The sequence below is a fragment of the Liolophura sinensis genome, chromosome 1 (assembly GCF_032854445.1).
Source record: "Liolophura sinensis isolate JHLJ2023 chromosome 1, CUHK_Ljap_v2, whole genome shotgun sequence".
Lineage (NCBI taxonomy): Eukaryota > Metazoa > Mollusca > Polyplacophora > Chitonida > Chitonidae > Liolophura > Liolophura sinensis.
In genome coordinates this window covers 22,152,827-22,178,371 of record NC_088295.1, presented here as the reverse complement: position 1 = coordinate 22,178,371, position 25,545 = coordinate 22,152,827, and the positions used below count along the sequence as shown (strand labels likewise).

Genomic DNA, 25,545 nt, shown 5'->3' with positions numbered 1-25,545 from the left:
GTTTGCTTCCAGAAAGAATCTAAAATGCCTCATCATTGCTGTGTGCCTTTGTGTTCAAGTGACACTAGACTTGAGAGCTGTAAACATTTGTCATTTCACAGTTTCCCTTCGGACAAAGATTTGGTAAAAAAATGGATTGTGAACATAAGGAGAGACATTGGTAAAGATTTTGCCATAAACAGACACACTTGTGTGTGCTCTTTACATTTTACAGAGGATTGTTATCCAAAACACCAAGGCATAAGACGTCGTCTTGTGAAGGATGCCATTCCAACAGTTTTTCATTGGTGTAAAGGCACCTCCACTCAGCATTCTAGGAGAAAGATTAAGAAACAGATTTCCTCAGTAGCATCCGAGAACAAGGAGAACAAAGCAGCTACAGGTCTTCAACAGTTTTCTGTGGAGGAGCATTCTTATTCCCGCCAATACACTGATGGGGCTATGTATACTATATATCCTACAACTTTGAGAAGATATTTGGAGAGCAGCAGTAGTGGGGATGACAGTTTAGAAGATTATGAACCTAGCGTCTCACCTGATAAAGCCTCTGTTTTACAGACCAATTTAAATCTGATGACACTGCGCTATGAAGAAAAGTTTACTTTGCTCAGATTTTGCAATTCTGACAGTGACATAAAGTACTATACAGGATTTCAGTCTTATATATCTTTATCATGTTTTTTTCAGTTTCTTCAGCCAGAATGTAATTTTTTATATTATGTGGGCACAGAGAACACATCATCTGGTACACCGTATGACTTATTAAAGAAACGTGGACCATCTAGATCACTCTCACCAATGGAAGAGCTCTTCATAACACTAGTGCGTCTTCGTAAAGGACTACAAGAAAGGTTAATTGGTGATCTGTATAGCATATCTGAGGGTCATGTATCTAAAATTGTCAACACATGGATTATTTTTTTAGCAGATAGATTTCGATCATTACCAATCTGGCCAAAAGCTAAACAAGTGTGAAAGACCATGCCAGCATGCTTTAGAGAACATTATTCAACAACACGTGCTATTGTGGACTGTACAGAACTATTCATTGAACAACCATCTGCATCTGACTGTCAAAGAGAGACTTTCTCATCTTACAAACACCACAACACTGCGAAGGGACTCATTGCAATTTCTCCGGTAGGTCAACTTACTTTTATTTCGCCATTATATGCTGGGAGATGTTCTGACAAAAAGATTATTCGTCACTGTGGGCTCCTAGACTTACTGGAAGATGGTGATAGCCTCATGGTTGATCGGGGATTTGACATTCGCGAAGATGTTGAAAGAAGGGGGGCTTCTCTTATTATTCCAACATTTCTGCATGGACAACAGCAGTTCACAGATGAACAGTTAAAATTCTCAAGGGGAGTTGCAGCTGTGCGAGTTCATGTAGAACGAGCAGTGAGAAAAGTTAAGGAATTTGAGATCATTCGGAACATTGTTCCTACATCTTTGTGTCCAATGATAGAGAAAGTTTGGCTTGCGTGTGGCCATTTGTCAAACTTTACAGGTTAGTAACTTAGATCAGTTAGCACTTTGTCTAAAGTAAACTGGTTTTAAAGATTAGAATTGCGTCTCGTTTGCTCGAACATCAAAGGGCTTTAACTGCAGCTTCGAGTCAGTAGGTTATCAGGTACTTGGCGAAGGTCGATGGTTTACTCCAATAAACTATGGTTTTCTTCAACCATACACTTCACGAGCCCTCATATGAGTAAAAAATTCTTAAGTACAGCATTATCAATCAACTAAATGTAAGTTGATAATAAGTAAAAAAAAATTATTTCATAATACATTGGCTGGCTTCAAGAAGTGAATTACAACAATTCAGGATTGGCATGGGATGGAATTGTTACATATCATGTGACACTGCGAACAAATTTTGTTTCACTTGGCTTTACTTTTATTTAAGGAAACTCATCATACTCAAAGGAGACATATACATGTATCATCACTTGCTCTATATAATAGATGAAGTTCCTTCAAACTCTCTTACAATTTGATTGAAAATGCTTCATTATTAGTATCATGGGAAAATAACAAATGGAAATGTGATTAACGAATCTATGGTATGTAGGCATATTTCTCCAGTCATACACATGTGCATGTAAATAGAGTAAATGATGACTGGACATTCTTGAAAAACATTGCTCCACAATATGTAATTCTGACATGACAATTGAAAATGCTTAATATTTCTACAAATGAGTGTATTGGAGGCGATCAACAAAGCTAGGCAACAAATGATGGAAATAAATATCAGATAGCTTTGGGAGCATTTTGTTTTCAAAAAAGTGTTTGTCTTTTTTTAATGGAAACAATAACAATATCATCTGGAGGCACAAACACCACCATATCACAAATATTTACACCAGTAATATTAAGCTGACCTTGAATTTGATAAAAATAATCATGAGTCTCAGACAGTTTCACCTCTCCATCAACATATTTTAAGTAGAAATTATTTTCCTTAATTTGTTGACAAATTTTGACTTTCTTTTGAAACACACTGTAAGGGCACTTAACTTCTACAAGTTTCAATTCACTGTTGGTAAGCACAATTTTATCAGGACTAACACCTAAATATGGTATTTTGGGATTTATTATTAAACCTGCTGAGCAACTTTCACAGGGTTGGACTTCACTATACTTGGCAAATGCAGCTGACTCATAATCTACACCATGGTGGACACTTCTGCACGTGAAAAACTTCTGCTTTCTATTGAAAGTTGTTATTGGATTAGTACATGATTTTAGTCTACAGAAAGTCCCAAAGTTGGATGCCGTTATTCTATGTTGGCGCTGGTCAAACCAAAACTTACTCTTACTCTGTAATCGAGTTTTCTTTTCAATACATCTAGATGTTTCAATATTTACTTCCACAATGGAACTGTAGTGTTGTTTCTCTGATGCAGTCAATTTAGTTGTGTAATCATCCACACTAAAGTTATATTCTGTTCCATTCATTAATTCAAAAAGTTCAGAATGAAGGCTTCCATCCATTTGCTGTTTAGGCAACACTGGAATACATTGATTGGTCCTGATGGTGTCTATGACTGGTAACTTAATACAACTGGAATCATATAAGTTAACAAGTTTCTGAATTTTTACCTGTGTCACAGTGCTTGCAAACTCAGGTACAGGATTATGTTGCTTCACACTACAACCAAGGTCCCCTTTTACTGGTCTCTCTGGGTCATGCTTAACAAAGTTTATGTCAGAAAAAAGCAGTGGTTCGTCTGTCACAGGTTTTCGGACATGCCACATTTGAAGTTTTTGTGTGCATGTCTTAGCATCTGGGATTTTGTTTATCCCTAGTCTGTACAGATCTATCAAACAATACAAAGTTGCCACAAGATGCTTACCCTGGCCATCGATTCCAGCAGGGCACGAACAGGTTGACCACTTAAGCCTTCGACTGCCCTTGAAACAGATAAACACATTATAGGACAGCTGTCTCATGGATGCCTGACACTGACTACGGAAATATACATAATTTCTGTTTTTATTGCTGCTCAGTCCAGTAACACGACCTTCTCGAAACAGGTTCCAGCCTTCAACACGATGTCTTTTGGTTTCTACTTGAATGACAGACTCATCGATGTCCTCCAACAAAAATTCTTCTCCCCATCCCTCTTTCGGTGCTACTCTCCCTTGAAACCCAAGAAAACCTGAAACGCAGTTTTGACAAATTACCACATGACTGGGTTAACTTTTTCTGTCCTGACGTGTTACTTTACAAATATGATTGTAACAGCTGACTGAAAATAGCCTAACATATTAACACTGTCAGATCAATTAAGTCATTACAATAAACAGTCAATATAATATTAATGTGCCCAAAAGTAAGTAGAAGTAAAATGACCCCGTTTTCTATACCTTTACGCGACAGTGATGGATTTTGTGCCATAACATCTGTACATGGTGGGCAGTACCATCTTCCAACATCATTAACTTCACCCTCTTCCAGATCAACACAGGCAGGATGGAACCATTCGTCACAAAAATCACACTGGATCATTGTTCTATCAGGATCATCTAATTGTTTACATAAACAATAAAGGCGAATGTCCTCCTTTCTGGTTTTTGCATCACTGATATCTTCAGCCACAGTTTGTTTCTTTCTCTTGCAATTCATGGCTCTAGGCGAACTGTTTAAACAAAATTAGAATATCATTGAAAAATGAATATAATCATACATGTATTCATTCACATTTAAATGAATAAGTCTACCTATCCATAAACTAAATTACAGCTGATAGGCCTATTATGTTTTAAAAGCTTACAACATGTGCATACATAAACAAGTCTCTACGGGATTAAAGTAAGGCGTATTACACTACAAAGCAGTTCTCGGGAGGGACTTTCCATCTTACAAACGCCAAAGTACTGCGAAGGTTAGAACATTGTAAATTGTGTTGTTGTTGTTGAGGCTAAGCTAGCTGGTTGTATTTTGTGTAAACAGTACTATTTCAAGTCCTATACCCTTCTCACAACCATTCAGTGAATCATTATAAACAGTTTGTCCTGTTAATTCACTTTACCTTGATTTTCTTGCGGCTTTGGAATGAAACTGGCCTGATAACAGAAAAAACTTAGAGACGGCCCGATGACCCCATACGCGGCCATGACAGTCGTCCGTGTACGACCATCCGCTAGGAGGCGCTGAACTGGAAAGTCGCGAATTCATGGATATATATGCAGAGTTCTGAAGTCCTATCATGCAGCTCTGGGATGATCACGTAATGTAATTGGGAAACATCATAGGACTTTCCATGTTTAAAAAACATATTAACAAGTTAACGGATGTGTCAGTGGGCAAGGAATGATTTGCGAGGATCTCACTAGGGAGAGTGGAAATTTCTACACAAGTGAATATACACTGACCATATTGCATAATATATACATGCCAATTTTTACTTTTCACGCATGCACCACGTGAACTCTAGCAAAATGATCCACATCTCTATATAGATGCCCTTGTCCCAGTGTTGAGCTCATGACCTTAAATATATATCTATGGTACAATAGTATAATATGCTTAGTATACAGTGTCAAGTATTACCATACTGATGCACACCCGTATATATGGAGAGATAACCCCATGCATGCAGCTTTGTTTCAGATTTGAAAGAGCAAAAATGAGTTTATACAACTCGATGTTATACTTAATTGCCTTATGACCATAAAGCCTGTCATGTACGTGGTAATGCACTGAGACTGGGTCGGAAAAATAACAATGGGTATTAATTATAATGGGCATTATTCTAAATGTAGTATACAACACCTATGTACGTACTGCACAGGTGACTTTACTTTAAGATTACATTAATTAAAAAAGAAACGTACTGTTTCATGCATAAATGTCGTGCATGGGAGATTTTTTTACATGTGGCTCATGTGGAAAAAGCAAATATACCTCCTTTAAAACTCCTGCAAGATATGCAACTTCAGGCATCCTATATACTGTGATGAATAAATGGACAGCCCACGCATGCACGTGTTAATACAATGCCTCTGTATCTCTTCATACCTTTATACCACACACGGGTGTGGCGTGATTCCTGCATGGTGTCTTCCCCTCATGCAGGAAAACCTTATGGCCTGGGACTAATATATTACATTAGTTATATTCGTCCGAGATATGGCAGAGGTACATGCAAGTCGTCAAACTAATAGCCTATGCCTTGTACAATCCAGCTCTACGATCATCTTATTGAGGTGTATGGTCAGGGCTTTCTATATTGTACATTTGAGCCCGAATGGGTGCGCTAAACTGCTCCCGCGTCCCCATGCATACAGAATGTTCATCGATGATCGATGAAGCCATTTCCAAAGTTGTATGACGACTGACGTAAAATTTGAATAAAACTTTTAGCAAGCAATAATATTTTTTTTTATATTAGTTTCTTCATTTCCCTTGAAAGCACAATCTGAAATTCAGTGTTCCCTTTTCAAGTATAACCTATCCTTTAATTTTCAATACTACAAAAGTATATACGTCTAAGCGTATAACTGTTTTGTATAGAACAACATAATGGGTACTTCGGGTGCAGTCACTCCAGCGCATGTGTATCGCACACCTACAATGTATAGATCGTTTAATTATTGTTACCTCCCCTGTTCAAACAACACAACACAACCTACATGTCAATTGGGTCAAGTGTCTGGCCTATGCGTGACTGTCTATTTAATCTACACAAACGCGTGTTTAGCGCATGGCCTGCATGTAACGACTTACGTATACAGCAGGGCACCATGACAGAGAATCAACAACCATCAGTTCATGAGGACGTATGTCCAGCACACCGTCTATGTTATTGTAGGGTGTCATTTCCAAAGTCAAGGCCATGCAACCTTATATTTCTTGTAATTTAATATCCGTACAAAGAATCTAAGCATGCATGTCGAGCACATACAGTTTAGCTAAAGGCCGGGCCTGATACGTCCTACATATAGGCCTAGTTTCCATTTATATAGTTTTGTTTCTAAATGTGGCCGTCACTATCCATACATGTAAACATGCACTGCGGTTTGCACTATGTATAACTGTGATGAATGCATTATAAGTCTGCGTGGAAGAACGTAGGGAATCTATTCCGTGTGAAATATATGCATGAGAAAGAATTCAGAATAGAGCGAAATGTTTTGATCAAGTACGTTTTTTTTACGCAAGCTCAATTTAGCGCTTATACGATCTACCTGTTGCTTATGCATGTATGGGATTTGAAATGATTTATTTTGCAGAGCCTAGGGGTAAACCACAACCGTCCATTGCTGACGGGCCCTTCCACTACACTTCCATCTAGCACGAGCTGGACTTGCACACACGACTGCACTGGTTAGAGGCTTCTGGCCCATTTGCTGCGCTATAGCACTCTAACCACCTGGACAGATTTGGAATGTATGCATGTATGCTTGGGGTCTTACACCGTACTTAACAATTTTTATGTCTTGTGACAGTTTTGAAATGAGTTGGGACCTCAACAGACATCATGATTTCATATTCATGCTTTAGCTGTCCCCACTGCATGTGCGTGAGGGTTACTACAAGTTGATTTCATTCATACTACGCACTCATACTTCCTTTCACTTGACGTGCACTGGAATATGTCTTACGATTAAAAGTCTCTCTGTTTTTTTTCTGGATATTAGCTAGGCCTGTATGTATATCTAACACTTCGTTTAACTTGTGTCATTTCAAACCGAACACTGTTCGGCCACAAATCATATTTGTATAGGCCTACCGGTACTATGTATATACTAACAATATGTCCTATATATACCGTAAAGTTATAAACAGATTTACATGTGGACATACATACTTGACCATTATGAAATAAACGTATAAAATATATTAGATTATCTATATATACCGGTAGGCCTATATAATCTTCATCATTTTTCATCTTCTTGGCCCTTTATACTGAAATATTCTTGAGTACAGCGTAAAACAAAATAAATAAATAAATCTTTCAGTTTTCCCTTTAGTGCTAAAGCTTATTAATTAAAGGTGAATGTCCTCATCCAACTTTATTTTATTCAAGTTTATTGAGACTAGGCCTACATGTACATGTACGCCTACTATGAGTGGGTGTATAGGCCTACTGCTCGTCATGCAGGCTATATTTAGACTTTGAATTATTTGCGGTTGTTGTTTTTCACAGTTTAAAGGATAGGCTTCAGGATGTGAATCTGTAGCTACATTTGCCTTTCTCATTACAATAAATAGGTTAAATGAACATCATTGCTCGGAGCATAACAGCAGCAAATATAAGCTGCTTCTTTCCTGGTTCAGAAAACTTCCATCGATTTCTACTGTTTCCCGCCACAGTCATTCTATACGTAAGGACACCACGTATTGCTTGTGAGCCAATCAGCAATGAGCTTACAAATGGTGTGTTCAACGTAATGGTGGTCTGATTGTGGCATTCGTGAGTGTGTAGGTCAGACGAATTTGCCGGTGTTAGAACACATTTTAGCCTATATTTTTACACTGAGTAATTGGGTTGTTTCTCAGAATCAACACACCACATCCAGGTAGGGAATATTATTGCTATTTAGTCGTGTTTTATTAATTTTTGAAAGACATATTGTGTTGCGGTTGTGATGAGGGTGATGATTTTGGTGTTGCCAGGTTTGTGATGCTGGATTCACGTCGGTGATGATGGGCGGAAGTGGGCGAAAAACGCCTCACATGCCGATGTAGGCCATTTCATGTTTAAGGTCAATTTACGGGTAACACAGGTTTAAGTAAACCTACATTTGTTTCTATCGTGTTCTAGTTTGAGTGATAAAGATCATGACAGGGCCTAAATGATGTACGCCGCGTTGTGTAAGATACAGTTATTGTCGTACAATGTGTGTGGTAATTTATGATGGCTTCAACTTCTACAAGGCACTTGTCTGTGCAGTAGGCCAACAGAGTGTACACAAATTTGACCTACAAAATTGAAGATACAGACGAACAAGGCATTCTTGAACTATTAATACATATCGATAGTGGGCTGAAGTAGTGTATTAATAATAAAGATAAATAGGAGCCCAGTAAGTAGACAAGGTCAAATATGCTGTAAAGGTAGTTCATGTACACATGACTATTAATTATAAATCTCCTACACCTTGGGCTAAACCACAGCATGTTAGGACTTGTGGTGTAGGTAAGGGGAGTTATTTGTCTTCTACCTGTGTTGATCATATCTCCATATATTGAAAGATACATACATGCTTGAGCAGTCAGATTTGTCTCTTAAGTTTATGCTGGCTTAATGCCAAATTCCATGGTATTATTGTCTTTTATACCTACACCTGAGAATTTTACTGTTCCAGGTAAATGACACCCATGCACACCAGTTATGCAAGATACTTTCTAATTAGAACTTTGTGCACCTACATGTATGCGCATTCTTTTTGGTTCATGTTCTTATGTAAGCCATAGCCTTTCTGCCTCAGCGATTATAAATGCTAATTTAGTCCTCTCAAGAAAATTGCAGTCACCTCTTCTTTTAGACTTTTATATATTAAAATTTATCACTGTGGTTTGTGATTGTTGACATTTTTTTTTTTACCATTTGGTGATCTAACGACTTTTGTCAGACCAACCATAACAACATGTATAAACTACTACAGATTACAAGATAGAGATTAAAAGTAGAGCAGCGACTGCAGTGTAAAGCTGGTAAATGGTCACGCGCAAGTGGTGGATTCTGGCCTCTTGTCAGTTTAGCACAGTAAGGGTTTTATTCCAACCATTGATGAAAATGATTATAAACTTAAAATAGTAAGTAACTTACACGACCCCACACACAAAGGCTTACGCTGAATTAGGTGAAAAAAAGTAATGCAGTGGTGTTTTGCAATTTAGTAGATGTTTTAAAGTAGAGTATTGTGGTAACTCCAACAAACGATACAAGACAGTGCATGATTCAATATTTTAGTTGTATTTAAACAGTTTTAAAGAATAAATGAAATAGTACAAGATGTCATATGTATACAGTAGACAATGTTTTTGGCGTAAAATGAAGTATGTGAAAGTGGACAGAGCCGTAACAACAGGTTAAATGAACAGGAATATTATTCTAAGACGAAGACTGTAGCTGTTTTGTCCACGAATTTCTTTGCTATACGGCCATAAACAGGGAATCAACAGATGTCCGCTTTGTCATAGTTTGTGGGCCCCAGTGATAATGAAGCCATTGATAGTGGTTGTATGGTTGTTTCAAAGTCTTAACATTCATTGAAGACCACTTGTCTTTCACCAGTATGATGTGCATATATTTGTGTAATACATTTGGGAAAGTTCTTCAGTCACTTACCAGTGGACGGTGGTTTACCCCAGGCACTCTGGTTTCCTGAACATATACAATACATGTAGGCTAAGCCTATATATTTTACACAAGCTAAAGAGGCATCTAGAGGTATAAAGGTTTTTATTTGGCATACTTTCCCAGATTAAATCAATAGCAGTAGTAAGCACCTTCTTTGATGAGGGCTTGCGGGCTAAATTTAAGATGTGGGGGCTGTTTATTACAAAACCTACCATAATCTGATGCTCAGCCAGCACATTTTAAAAATGGTTCTGCTGCTCTAGCCTCTTTGAGATGTATACTGTTGGTGATAGATTGCTCATTAGCCTCAATCATTTGTTTTAAACAGTTTTAGTATCAGGTATTCTTTTTTTATTGACAATTTCCATATATATTAATATCTAACTATAGAGAGGTTTCACATGATGTCATCTCTGTGGAAGAACAATAGCTAGGTAGTCATATTGGAACCCTGTTAACATGGTCTGGTATAGCCATTGTACTCCAATATGACTGCCAGAAGTGGGTCATGCAACCCCTCAGCATAACTGTGAACATGAAGGAGTCTCTTGTCTGTGTCTGCCTGTCTATATGTACATGTAGGTCCATTCTTCACAGCATTTCATCCAATTGAGTTCATGCATGCGTGATGCAGGCCATGAAATTTGGGTGGTTTACTTAACCCAAAAATAGGTTATGGGTTTTAAGCCTTGAATAACCAATTGTTCGATTTTGCCACGACGCGAAAAACAGATCAGTCGTTCGTGCAAATTGGTTACGTGAACGTGTGGCTAATAAAGTCATCTACAGCGCTTTCTAGCAGACTTTTTATCTCTGTAACTTCGTCAAAGCCTATTAATTTGCATATGAGGTTGGTTGTATTGCAGTACAGTCCACCATCATACATGGTTACATGGGGGGGGGGGGGGGGGCATAGCATGGTGATCAGTATAGATCAGGATTAATCAGGAAGTCTCCATAAAGCATATTTGTCATACACACTGAGAATTGCATGTCTTTCAAGGCCAGAGTAGCATGTGCTCTATTCCTGAGTATTTTTATTTTCTTTTGATGATTAATAATTACTTCATAGTTTATAGTTAGCTATTTGTAGTATGTAGTATCCAGCTGGCTTATGGAACCCTCACCATCCCTGTCTGATAAATTGGTTTCATCTACATTGTGAAATGATATAAACATTCACATGAGGGAATGTAAACAATGACCAGCTCATGGAAAGCTGTTGACTAGTGAAAGTTTAAATTTAGTTCAAATTTAAAGTTCACTTTTCTCCGCCCAACACTAGCTCACCTAGATCTCAATACATGACTGATGAATGCCACTAGCAAGCACGTGTTTGCGCATGCTCATGGCAGGAAGATGTGGCTGAAAATTGAATAGTACTTTTGTAGCCAAAAGTTTCAATATTTTCTCGTAACACTGAAGTCTTCTCCGGAGTTACCTATATGCTGTAGCGGAGTTAATAGGTGGTTTGTAGGCTATACTTGACGGCTCAGATGACAGCAGACAGTGCAAATGCATTGACCAGATAAATAAATAGAGCACGGTTCTCAACGAAATTTGTTCAGAGAGTAAAGCTGGTGACTGCTTGTAGTTCATAATGGCATTGAGTTCCGGTTGAACAGAACACTTTGCAGCATCACGGCACTAACTAATGGCATTTTTTTTGCCGGTGCTTGTTATTTGCCAACAGACAAGTATTGAAGCAAACTGGGAAGAGCACAACAGACACAACTTCTATCTTGTGGTACACTCTCCGGCCGTAAGTGGGAAGGTCTGTCAGCAACCTGCGGATGGTCGTGGGTTTCCCCCGGGCTGTGCCCGGTTTCCACCCACCATAATGCTGGCTGCCGTCGTATAAGTGAAATATTCTTGAGTGCGGCGTAAAACACCAATCAAATAAATAAATAAATAAATCTTGTGGTACATGTAGCTGTCGTAATATCATACGCTAAGGATGGCCGGCAACCTTGTGTGGGTAACTCTAATATAACCATTGAGCGCTACGCAGTTAAAGTGCTTAAAGTTAAACGTTCTTGAGAAAAGATCAGTGTAACTGATTTATCGGTCTGCACAATTACACTCCACTTAACGGACATGCGAACAATCGTTTCTTTTGGGCCAAATTTCATAGCCTGGTGGTGTATTGCTGAGGACCCAAGCCAGTTCATTGTTGATGATGTCACAAATGTTTTCAGTGGGTACTACCTTTGTTATACTGAGTATATACACAAACTCTACATAAATCAGATCTCCAAAATTGGTGACACGAAAACAGCTACTGTGTGACTAAAACTGGTCTCATATATTGACATATACTGAAGAGTGCCCAAAATAATGCTGTAAAAGGTTTCAAATTACATACACTTTAAGGGAAAAAATTGAGCAATTTTACTATAAAGACAACCCAACCACTTGTCCATGACGTGATCAGACCTGATGTTAATTTTTAAGTGAGGAAACCATAAACTTTCAGATGGTTGAGCAGTGCCAATGCAGTATGGACATATAAAAAGACGTAAATGTAAATTATTATCCTTATGGGGTGAGGCGTCCAGTTTATGTTGCTAGATGATGAGGTAAATGTATCACAGAGAAATCTCTGTAATAATCATTTTAGCTCATATTGACAGCTGCTTGTAAGTATGAAATAATTTTTGTTGATATCCACAGCAGCTGGATATATAGTAGCTGCCTAAAATTTATCTCTATATCCAACATAAATGATACATTTCATTTCACAAGTGAACACATTTTTTTGAGAGGTTGACAAACTGACAAAAATTGTATTGATAGATACAAGCAAGGAAGGAAACTTTCAACAGTCACTGAACTAATAGCCCAGCATTTGGCGGCTATAAGAGAAATGTGAAATGACTACTCTATATAAGATTTGTTAATATAATTGGTCGCCCATATTAGTCCAGTAGTACATGTATGTCAGTGTATGTGGCATCATGGGCATCGCTGCACATCACCAGCAAAAAGTGATATCTGGGCAGTGAAATAAAGTCTAATGAAATGCTGTCAGCTTTTCATTGGTGGGAAAAATTTGCCTGTCCGTAAGGGCAGTCATGAGGGACAGTTTGTTTGCCCTCATGCACTACCATTTGCCCAGGGCAAGCGGGCAAGTGTCAACTTTCAGCACGATAGCTCTGCACTTCACTATAAGAAGATTATCATATGTGAATGAACTTTCATGCTTCCCACAGAAATTATATTAAACTTCAGAGAAACATGTTACGTGTGAGTTTGTCTTCCGGTAATCTGATGATTATAACTGGACACAGCTTGTCTCCGTTTGACTTTGATTGTGACAGTGTAAATGAATCTGCAATAGCAACATTACAGTTCCTAAGTTGTATTCAGACATGCATGTATTTGAGGTCCATTGTGACATTGATCAGATTACAGAAGCCAGGTGTCTGGACTGTACAGAGGTAGCAGATGTAGCAGAGTGAAATCTCAGTCAATGTAGCTCAGTTAGGGAAACGTCCCTGTTCGTTGAATGAAGATTTGTTCATCGCTATTTTCTACACCTACGAGTGATCAATACTCAGGAATACCTTATATACAACATAGGACTACATGACACATTGACACCTCACACACATACCCACACACACATGCGCACACACGCGCACACAGACACACAGGCAGATGGTCCTGTCAGCTCTGTTCTTTTTTTTTCTTTTTATTGTGAACATGGCATTGTGAGATCTTCACATCACTTACTTGCTCTTAACCTTTGCCATGGAGTGGTCATTAAACACATAAGTTTTGAAAGCTACTTGTCTGTGTATACTCTACTGATGGCCTGATACATATGATGATGGTGGACTATTGGTCTCTTATTAGACTGTATGGACACACCCACGCCACTCATTGGCTATGTGTTCTGTGGTGAGAAACAGCCTTGGCATATGTACATATATTACTCCAATCAATATCCCCTGCCTGCAACATATACCACAGCTGTGTAATGTAGTATATGTGTACAATGCATGGATAAACACTCGTTCATATATGATATGTGCTTAAGTTAAGGATAGCATGCAGATCAGCATTGACTGTCGGTGGCTGATTGAGGTATACACGTGTTGTTCATGTACATGTGGATCAACATTAGGTGGCAGTTATTTATAAGGGTATTTATTTGTTCCCTTGATTTTATCGTCATCGTAGAATGCAGCAGAGTTAAGGAAATATATCGAACTGTATCTCGAACTGCCCCACATAAGAGTACTAAGCCACCGTAAAGATGCAGGTTTGATGTAGTCTGAATTCAATTCTCTAGACTATCACATTTTGTCATTAAATAACAATCGCATGTAAATACATTATTTTATTAATATTTCTTAACATTTATTCAAAAATGAAAGTTTATTTAACATGAATACACAACATATTTATATAAAAATAATTCAAGTTATGGATGACCCTACCTCTCACATGTACCTCAAAGACTGTGACACAATTAAGCAGTTTGGACACTTCTACACTTAGTGGTCACAGCCCTCACAGAGAACTCAAAAATTAGTGGTCAACCTGGTATTGTCATACTGTTCTTTTGACTATTCTTTTGCCAATAAATAGATTTTTTTTTATGCTGTCCCAGTGAGGACACTAAGGTGAAAGCTTTGTCAAAAGATATAGCTGAAAGACAATCTTGATATTAGTGTTAAAGTGAACATAAAGTCAGACACTAAAAGTGAATTAATTAATAAGTTAGTATTCCAGAAATGTTCTAAAAATATTTTAAAAATTCTACATCACTTATCAACAAAATAAATAGCAAACAATCATCAGTACCTAGCCATTCATGTGGTGATGCCATTTTACCATGTTATAACAGTCTAGATTGACCTTACAAAACCTAGGAGTGATCCTGTTCCATCTCTTATTAAACAATGTGACAATAAGAAACTACAAACAAAAGCGCTGTTCTGTGTTCAAAGGGCCGATGTTGCTTGTAGTTTGGTTTTGGTGAGGGTGATGTTTGATCACACAAGCATCGTGTTTTAGCGGTCCTGCTTGACCTCGTTCTTCGTAGGTGTAGGCATTTGGCGTAGCTGACTGTACCAACTTCAAGCAAATATCTTGAGTATGGCGTAAAGCACCACTCAAATAAATAAATGATATTTATTGATAACAGACCCTTTCATTCAGATTTTGGGAAGATATTTTCGAAATAAATCTGACTTTGATAAGGAAAAATAATGCAAAGTCACAATATTTTTGTTCAAGCAATGACACTCTCGAAGCGGTTCTGTTGCCAGCTCACCGACAAGCTACAACAGTATCCTGTCCCACATTCACGTTCTCAGTTCCCAGCTCATAAATATGTGGCTCAAAATGCGTCAGTTTATCATTTAAACTACTGCAAAAAATCTAATTTAGTACATCGATATGTGTTATCCAGTATAAAAAACCACACTGACAGTGGAGATCTATTAGGTTTTTTGACGTGACAGCCAAATATCACGTGACGCTTTCGGCACTAGTGATTGGCCAAGGTCATAAGGGCTTTTACAACTTGGCTGCTCGAAGTGAATTGTCCATCAGTGCCATATACCCAGTGCTGAACTTCATCTTCTTGGCTTTCAAAACTTTATAAAAATTTTGTTTACATATTTTTCTGTGATAACATTATTTTTCTGTGATATATGTCGTTTAATTTTTTCAAGGTTTATGTAGTGGCAGACTTTATGATCACTTGAAACTTCAAGTAAGGAACTAAAAAAGAGATTGTTTGATTATAACTTTTTTACTAGCAGGTCTCTATTATGTTTGGCTTACATTTTATTTGGGTGTGAAGTCCAGATTTTTTAAAGACTGAATCAGATATGAACTCTAGTACAATGTCATATTAGTGCCCTGTGATGCTTGTACACGTACGTGCTCATGAAGCTGTAAGTCATTGTACGTATTAGTTATGGTAATCCTGCAGCTAAAGTTCTCCTATTTCACCTCTAAGCGGTCAAGGAGAAGTAAGTGAGATTTCATCATTAATAAGCCTGCTTACTTTTGTACACTTAGCTTATTGATATAAACCAGAAGGTCAGTGAAAAGGCAGCTGACCTTATTCTTATGTAATAACTTCATTCCATAGGGACTTAATAGTAAGTACCAGTAGGCTGTTTAAGCTTGCACCCCGGAAGCCCAACAAAGGGTTAGGCTTTATTTTATGATACTACATGTACATTTATATGTAATACTACCAGCATACTATGCATGTCGAGGCCTTGGCTAAAAGTGAGCTGTCAATCATACCAATGGCGTGACACAACAGCCAAGGTTGCTTCATGATTAGGATGCATTATATAACTAAAGGTCAAGGAACATTGTGATTCTAGCTTACATATAAATGTTGTCAATATTCATGCCCATGCAGCTATAAGCAAATATCTTGCCTGTTGATCACATCTGCAGCAACTTAATTGCCATAAAATAAGGCTGGTAAGAGATTAATGTTTCTCCTGGTTAAGGTTACAGGTATTGTTAAGTTGTCACTTATAGAAAAACTGTTTTACATGAATTCTCCACATCCTGAAAGTAGATAGCATACATGTACATGTAGATTGATGTTGTGTTTTGTTCATTGGCAGAATCGGAAAAGAACATCCTTATTAATGTTGACCTGATCTATCTAAATTCAAAGTGTAACTGTCATTGCCTTGTATGAGTGCAGCACCATATGGTGACCCATGAGTGATGTGAACCCTAGCAGCACCTGGACTGTCTCTGAAGCCAACACCTGGCACCCTGAGGTCACATTGCAGCCATTGTGATACATGAGCCAGAGTAACAGCTTACTCCAGCCAGCCAATTGGAGGCGTTCTATTCATCATCTTTCCCTCCTTTTTCCAGCCACCATGGATGACTATTTGAAGCTGTTGGGGGCTGGGGCAGTTACTCTAGGAGCTGTGACAACAGCTACTGCCATGTATTACCTCAACCGACCCAAGCCTATAGAACAGCCTGTGGATATCCACCATCAGTCCCTTGAAGTGCCGGTAAGTAACGGGTACTCTGTATGAAAACCTATCAAGTAACCCATTCATGAAATATGTTTCATAGAACCCATGAAATTACTGCTGATAGCACACTGACATACATGTAGTTGATATTCGGATAACAGCATTGTGACGTGGAGTATTACATGTAAGAACTCAGAATTGTGACAGCATCGGATACAAATTTATTTATTGAAAAACAAAACCCTTAGACTATGTGTGTGTATATATATATATATATATATATATATGTTTGTGAGCAAGGGAAAGAGATCAATTTATTTAATCTGTGTTGCCAGTAAGGCTACGCCAATTTAAATTTTTGTTTAGGGATGAATCTTTATTTCGTGTTCTTGAAGGGTGTAAAAATCATTTTATTTTTTGGAAATGGGGACTATCGCTGACTGTTTTTCCTGTTGAAAACATACACACGATCATAATATTAAAGCCTTGAAAAGCAGAAATATAAAAATATTAAATATCATACAGAATAAATAGGTGGATTTTCAGTTGTGGTTTTTTTCTATTTTTGGATTTTTTAGTATTTGTTAGCCCATAAAACAAAATAAAATTGCTATTGCCCAAAAGTACCATACATCTAATACATTTATAATATTTTAGGGACAATATTTTTAATTAATAAAACCTTTTTATTGAATGATGCCCATAGTATGTGTAATAAAATGATCTCTATGTGGCCTTGCTTATGGATGTCTTTGTGTCTATATTGAGTGTAGTTATGCTTCTTAACATAACATGGCTTAAATTATGTTTCCTGAAAGGATGCCTGAACTTTTCATCCAAGAATAACAAATCTTTTTTCTTTTGGCTGATTTCTTTTTTGGTTCGTGAATGCTAACATCTTCTGTGTGGTCATGGAAATTATGCGCATACAAATGTATACACTCATACGACCTTTTACTATGCGATTTGACTGGTCAGTAGGGGCACCAGTCAGCGGTAAGACGCTCTGAAGAAACTGTAGCCAAATGCAAAATTAACCTATTTTAATGGATGTCACTCATTTGAATGTTTTGTTTAGGTTCACAAAGCTGTGATTGTGTGTGGACTCTCATTCATGTTTTAATTTTGGCTGCATGCCAGTTCATTTTAACAAAAATATTTATTTCTGGTGACACTATGTAAATGTCATGGCATCTTTATTGATGCTAGCTGGAAACTGTCAGGACAGCGTTAGCGTAGATCTGATATCTGTATCATTCTTCTGCAGCTTTCAGAAATACATTGTTGTACTTTTCAGTTCACTAACCTGGATTTGCAAACAAAACTTCACTAACCACCATTTTCCGTTTGAGCCGGTTTGCACTTGTTATCGTACAGAAAAAGATTAACACAAGAAGGGTTCAGATTGAAATCAAGGTACATGTAGTTACATCATTAAAAGGGTGATTGACCACTTGTTTAGGATTTGTCTTTTAATAACGAACAGAAAGAACTGAAAGCATCTGTTGAGCAAAAAAATGATCTTTGTGGAAGAGCAACCACATCCACCCAGCAGTGAACTGATATTATTCGAAAATAGCGGTTTGAGAAGTTCCAAGTGGATGCATTGGTTACACTTGTGTTAATTGTGACATAATGGAGTTCCTGTATAATTAGGTGATATGTTGCATACAGCTTTATAGCTCTGAGATCGGTTAGCCATGTTCCCAGCTTAGCTTCCACTTATCTGAAAGCTAAGCTGGGAAGAGTGAAACAGATCTCAGATCTAACCGTTTTGATACTTTGAGGACAGCGCACGTGACAAGACCAAGTTCAAGGTTAGTGAATGTAAGATTCGGAGCGGTCAATGTGGAAGCTGAGCTGGGAACATGGCCAAGCCATCTCAGAGCTGGGCCTAGCCTTGATTTAGGTGTGGTGTACATGTATATATCATATGAAGTTAACACTGCTCCTTGAGGCCAGGACTGATTGACAGACAAAGGACATGTCACACAACCCTGTTGATAGAAGGTGTTCATCTGTGAGTATGTCATGGTGAACTTGACCACACTCCTCCATATTTGTGCCATTATGGTAGCTGTCATTTGATCTGGATCATCACCTGAGTTGTGGAGACAGGTTTACATGTACTGCAGCTGGGTTGCCATGCACTTGTGACAGGCTCTTGTCAAGCTAGACTTGCACAGTAACATTTATGAGCTTGTTTTATCAACAGCTGACAAGAAATATATTGTACTACTGATTTCAAACTATGCCACATTTCCAAAGATCACCAACACAGTAACCCAGGTCTCCATGTCCTCTTTGCACTTCACCTCTTCCCCCTCACATGTACATTTATCATAAATGTTATTAAAACCTGTCAGACTGGACTAGATTTGACTAGACTGGCATTTTTTCCCATCACTTCTTGGGAAACAAATCCTGTAAATAATGTAAGGAAACTCTTTATGGCTACAAAGGCATAAATTGCATAAAAAAGAATGTGGAGGACAATAGTCAAGTCTTTAACTGGAAATCTTGAATCCAAAACATTAATTGACAGTCCAGATAAGTTTCAGTATGATTTTCTTATAAATCCTCACCATCTAGTTCGAGATTCTTAAGGATCTTTGTAGCAAGTTTGGGCTACATGCCATATATGTATGTCCTATAAAATATGCATGTAAAATCTATAGGAGTGACTATGGTGATAAATTGAAGCCTGATAAATTGAAGGCACATGTGCATTTTTGTCCAGATTAAATGAATTAAACAGGCTTTGGTAATTTTTACCATTTTAAAGACATTAACTTTGTATCTGTATGTTGAACAAATTTGATACCAAACGCTTAAGGTTTTCTTGATCTTAGATTTAATAAACAGTTTACACTAATATCAATATGTGCACAGCCACCATGGATATAATTGTGTTTGTTCATGCATTTTCATGTTAAAAAAATATACAGTACAGTGTAAGTATATTTAAGTGTACTGCTGTACCTCATAGTGTTTCTAGAGCTTGGCAGAAGTGGTGTTGGAATACCACATGCTATCTGCATTCCATGGTCCTGTGACCTCTGACATTACACTTAAGGGTGTTGGCTATTGTTAAACTGTTGCCTGTGGAAGGCACATGTAATGTGTACAGCATGTTATGGATGGTTAGAGCATGTGCAATGGGCTCAGGGCTGGAGACAGTTAACATTCTGCAGAAATAGGATGTAAAGTTACTGTGGGGGGGACTCGTACATACAGTTGTAGTAATTTATTTATATTATATAAATTTTTTATATTTAGGGTCTAGTTACACTCATTATGAGTTAAATGTGGGCCATTGGGTGAAATCTGCTACAACGATTTCTGTAATTCTGTATGAAGTGCGTTGATTTTAAACATAAAATAAAGGATGTATGTGTGTACATGTAATTAAATACTGGAACACCATGTGAGAAACTTTGTCCTCTGAATATTTCCAGGGCAAAGATAGAGCTCGTGTGTCCTGTTTATGTAAGAATGGCAAACTTGTTGAATATCTGGAGGAAGATGTTCGTACTCTGAGGGAAGCTTTCCAGAGAGGATCAAGGGTGTCCAGTGAGTAGCATCCACTTCTAGCTTTTTTATCTGATAATATCCCAAATGCTAACTCTCCAGGAGTTCATTTGCAAAGCTGTCATGATGAGTACACCAAGCTCATTTACCAGGCTGAAATATCTCCTTACTAAGTGTTGTCATTGAAGTTAGACAAGGTGTTGCGTAAAATTACTCTTCCTGTAAATTGCGATGATATAAAGATAATAGAAGTTTAATCACACTGTAAATTCTTTTGAAAAAGAAATGTTTCCGTTTTCTTCAACTTGTTTGCCTTTTCAACAAACTTCTTCTACTATTTGTTTGTACATTTATCAAGGTAGATGTATACTAAATCTTTGCAAATATGAAAGCTGTGTAAAGTTTTTTGTTTACTCTTTTGACTGTTTGATATTTTGCAGAGAATGGACCTTGTTTGGGATGGAAACCAACACCATCAACACCATACCAGTGGATGTCTTACAGTGAGGTGAGCTTTTCTGATTCACCCAATAGATGTAAGGTGATAAGAAACTTATCACCTTACAACTCTTGGGTACAACTCTTAATAACACAAAAGCAACCTACTGTTAAAAAGATGTATAAGTATTGGACAAATTCATACATGTATTGTACACAAACATTAACAAATACCCTCTAATAGCACTTCAGCTGACCGCTATGATAATGATGTTGTGGGAGTGAAGGGATTGTGCATGTTGAATGGATTATTATTGAAACAGATGTGTGTTTGCTGGTCTGACCTGACTGTGCAGGCTGTACATTGTGTAGAGGCAGTGGGTGTGCATGTTCACTTGTACTGTGAAAGGTCAACTAGTCCAGGTGTGCTGTAAACAAAACAGTCTATCCATGTTTATTTCCACTGTTGTTTGGTCAATTCGTTTGTAATTTTCTATATGCATAAATTATGCTGGCTACATCGTTTTCATGGACGGAAGATTTTTCCTGTGGTATTTGTGTACTATTGATGTTATGACAGTGGTATAAATAGACGATGTGCAGAAAAAACAAGCAGTGTTTGGTCAAGAATCCAAACCCTTCCACATGTCTACACCCACACACGGATTCTGGTGTTTTGGAAATGGTCCAAATCTGCAGTACTATCCGTGGCATTGGTTGTAAAGCATAGTATCTGTGTCGGATGTTCAGTGTTTTTATATTCTTAACTGATACACTTAATGAAACTCTCCAAGCTCTCAATCCACACGTATGAATTTAGTAATACATGTACTACATAAAACTTTCAAAATGTTTTTATCTACAGGTGCATGTACATGTGTTTGTAGCTTACATGTATAGTACTAAATGGGAAAGCTTATAATGGATATTTTGCACAGTTTTTTTTAACAATTCCTCAAGTGATGCAGATGGTCCAAGACAACAGGTACACTTTCATTATTTGTGAAAGAAAATAAAATTTTAATTAAGACATTTTTCTTTACAGATAATTTGTTTTGTGGGGTATGATTTAAATATTAAGTGGCAAAGACGAACTTGTCATGTAAGCTGCATGTTGAGTTGAGGAAAAAAGATTTTTATTCATTATAAATGTTTACATTGGAGATCTTGATATGATGGTACATTGTTAACCTTGATGTGACAAACACCAGTCCTGAGCATGCACTGTTAAAACACTGATGCTGTTTAGGTGATTTGAAGACAGAAACTTTAGATGTCTGTACGACAAAACCTTACTAAAAGTGTACCTCCTTTAAGAAACTGTCAGTGTTTAAAGGATTTATGAAACACTTGATTGTTATTTCTGAATATGGAGAATATGATATGGGGCTACATACAATGGTTTTATCCACTTCCTTCTTGGGGCTTGAAAATGGCTTTAAATAATTAAAGTAACCTGCTGTGGTAATGTCAAAACAAGTTTGTGGGGGGTGGGGAGGTGTGCAAGCCTAAATTGGGGGTGCTAAGCTTGTCCCATGATCCCAGTATTTTCATCGATGACAGCATTTTTTAATATTTCCCACCTTTGACAGAAAATATGCATGAAAATAAAGGGTTAGCAAAAACAAATTTTTTTTTTCTTTTTTTTTTTGGCATATCTTTCTTCAGTTTTCTTAAAACCATACTCTTCGTTTATAGTACCTTTTTATGTAACCTTCAAAAAGAATACATTAACTTTGTAAAGTGCGAGGGTCACCCTGTAACTTAAGATTTCGGTTAGCAATCTATAATTTGTATTGGAAACCTGTAACAAGCTCATCGTTGGCAGGCTCTTATCATGTATGATGTTTTGAGAAAGAATTTGTTCTTTTCACTTCAGGCACTGTCCAGAGCAGGTGATCTGGGATGTGGGTTGATTAAGAAAGGCCAACAACCAGTGAACAGCACACATATTGGGATCTATTCTCAGAACAGACCCGAGGTAGGATAAACTATAAACAGAGCTCATTCTTTATTGACTCTGGAGAAAAACAAGCTTGTAATGCCATGCTGATAGTGGCTATGTGCATATCCTGGCAGTTTTACGTATGTGCCATTCACAAATGTTACCCCTATGTTGCTGTTACTGTTTTAAATGTGTCTGGTAGGTTATTGGCAACTTTTCAAGAACATCTACTATGATGTTTTGGAGGATAATAAGGCATTGGGAAATCAAAACGGAAGACTCTTTTTATAAACCTGTTTTTTTTTTTTCTTGTGTATGGAGTTTGTGAGTAGTTGACTCCTGTTTATGTTAAAGTAATGGCATAAATAAAGTCAATTGGCCATTCACTGTCCCATTCATCGGAAACATTGGCAAATGAGGTTACATGTTCAAATCCAGTTTTTGCCGGTTACTAAAGCCAAGGTGTGGCTTTGTCAGGTATATGGTGAAGATCAGTGGACTTCTCTTTGGTTTAATTCGCTTGGTTTCTGCCACCAAACAAACGGAGACTGGCGTTGTTTAACTGAAATACATGTATTCCTGAACACAAAATTTAACTCCTTTCAAATAAAATAAATATCTGGAAACTTAGTTCATTCTTTTCTCTTGAGTTTTCCTGTAGATACTATGCAGTCACTCTCATAATGTTACATTTTGAAGTATGCTTCTTTGAACTTCAGGTTATTTGTCAGCTTTCTGGGGAGTAGTGGTGTTTCCTCTCACCATTGTAAGACACTAATCAGCCAATTGAATTATGTAATGTGTGTAATTTGTCTTTGTTTGTAGTATGTGATTACAGAACAAGGCTGTTACATGTTCTCTATGGTTCTGGTACCTCTGTACGACACACTTGGCAGGGAGGCTTGCAAATTCATCCTCAATCAAGGTGGGTTGTATTTTGTTGTCGTGTATTTGGTGGTTCTGGTTCTCTTCTGGAAACATAAAATATTAGGATCTTGACTCTTAACTTTCCACTTACGCACCACTACACCCTCCAGAACAGAGCAGCCTTGATCATATTAGCACCCATTCGCAGTGGCCTTTGAAATTTCTGCTTTTCACGGCCAATGAAACGGCAGGCTTTTACTTGGTGTTTTAAGTTTCTCCATTGTTTTTACTATATAAGTTACTGTGAATGGGGACACAATTTCCATTGCAGAATTTCATTGAAGCAGATATTTAATTTAGCAAGCTTGCTGCTGCTATGTTAAAACATAGGCTGTTGAGTGAAGATTAGCACCCAGCAAGATCCCACAACATTCCTGTTAAAAAAATGGCTGCCTTCTGAAATGCGAAAGTGGCTTATTCTTTGAATTTAGTTTTCTGTACTTTCATCTGAGTCACTAAAGTTGCTATTGTCGGTATATAATGTGCTATTTGACATGTTATGGTGAAATGCTAACCTGGTTTATAAGTACTTACATCTTCTTTGTAAATTTTGTTTTCGCACCCCAGTCAGAGTTCTTTAAATTAGCATCATTTTGTTTGAATGGCAGCTGAGATCAGCATTGTGATATGTGATAACAACACAAAGGTGCAGAACCTTTTGAATGACAAGACAGCCCTGCCACTGCTGCACACCCTGGTCGTCATGGAAGAGCCCAGCCAAGAGAACCTGGTCAAGGCCATGGAGCTCAAGGTCACCATCATGACCTTCAAACAGCTGGAGGTACTTGGATTCATTGACATTTATTGTCTGTTGTGTATTAACAGTTATATATAAATTCTGTTTGATTTTGCTGTAATATAAGCACATTATTTTGTTTGGCATGGAACACTCAGCTTGTTCCACAAATCTGTTGGTGGCCGAGAGGATTTTATTATATGGCTAGTATAACAATAACAACTCTGGGTTAAGGCCTAGTAACAACATCTGTTTAAGGCATATGTGGATGTGGCTGTTATAATCCACTCTATTGCCTTTGACAATTTTGTGGAATCTGGATAGAATTCAGGTTGCAGTAATTATGATGTGCTCTTCTATTAGTGCACATCACACACTGTTAAATAGTAATCAGTAAAAATAATAAATAGAACATGAAGTAGCATCTTTTGTTTCGGGTGAGAAACTGAAAAGCATGATAGTGTAAGATGATGGTGAAGCAACTCTGTGTTATTTGTCATTTACCTGTTAAATCAATCAAAGCAATCTGTAACAAGTTCTTTGTTCAAACCAGATCTACTGGTCTAACAGTTTAAATATTGTTTTTCTCTAAAGGAACTTGGAAGTCAGAATCCCCATGAACCTGTGGTAAGTTAGACATTTTTCTATCCTATGAAAAGAATATGATAATTGTTACTTCTTATGAACTAAAATCTTGTATGTCTTCATGATGTAAATTTGTCTACCAAAAAAGTCTTCAGTCAAAATGACATATTTCAGAGGATGTGGATGTCTAGAATTCATTTATTATTGTTGAGACATAGAAGAACAAGGAATATAATTGCCAGCCTCTTTGGATAGCAGCAAATATATATTTATTAATTTATGAACCAATGTAGATTAAGAGAATGTAAAATTTGTTGACCTTTTCTGTGACAGTTTTATGATGTATGCTTTAGTTTCTAAGTGAGTGTTTCAGTATTAAGTCTAAGTTGTGTTTTTATTTGTTTGCAGCCTGCTAAACCTGATGATAACTGTATGGTCTGCTACACTAGTGGAACAACAGGTAGGTGGATTGTCAAAGCAGCCTATTTCTCAGTATTGAGCAGAGGGCAGTACAATTATAATTTCATCTTACGTACAACTGTCTATGAATATAAACCTATGTAATCTACAAGTGAA

General features: G+C 37.4%; 2 protein-coding genes across 2 annotated transcripts in view; one reads left to right on the top strand and one right to left on the bottom strand.

Annotated features, from left to right (window-relative positions):
• Positions 1–716: 716 nt before the first annotated feature.
• LOC135471063 (uncharacterized) lies at positions 717–4,549 on the bottom strand. Its single transcript, XM_064750144.1, has 4 exons — positions 3,880–4,549; positions 2,878–3,671; positions 1,229–1,320; positions 717–840 (listed from the first exon to the last, which is right to left on the bottom strand). Exons 1-4 carry the CDS (start codon positions 4,136–4,138, stop codon positions 717–719), a joined length of 1,269 nt encoding a protein of 422 aa, XP_064606214.1. The 5' UTR covers positions 4,139–4,549.
• A 3,361-nt stretch (positions 4,550–7,910) lies between these two features.
• Positions 7,911–25,545, top strand: part of LOC135467552 (long-chain-fatty-acid--CoA ligase 5-like) — a 29,301-nt gene continuing 11,666 nt past the window's right edge. Inside the window, exons 1-9 of the mRNA XM_064745327.1 lie at positions 7,911–8,040; positions 16,698–16,843; positions 20,266–20,380; positions 20,779–20,846; positions 22,656–22,757; positions 23,547–23,646; positions 24,257–24,429; positions 24,979–25,011; positions 25,378–25,429. Of these exons, the coding sequence (XP_064601397.1) occupies positions 16,703–16,843; positions 20,266–20,380; positions 20,779–20,846; positions 22,656–22,757; positions 23,547–23,646; positions 24,257–24,429; positions 24,979–25,011; positions 25,378–25,429 (784 nt within the window). The 5' untranslated portion in view covers positions 7,911–8,040; positions 16,698–16,702. The remainder of the gene's footprint in view (positions 8,041–16,697; positions 16,844–20,265; positions 20,381–20,778; positions 20,847–22,655; positions 22,758–23,546; positions 23,647–24,256; positions 24,430–24,978; positions 25,012–25,377; positions 25,430–25,545) is intronic.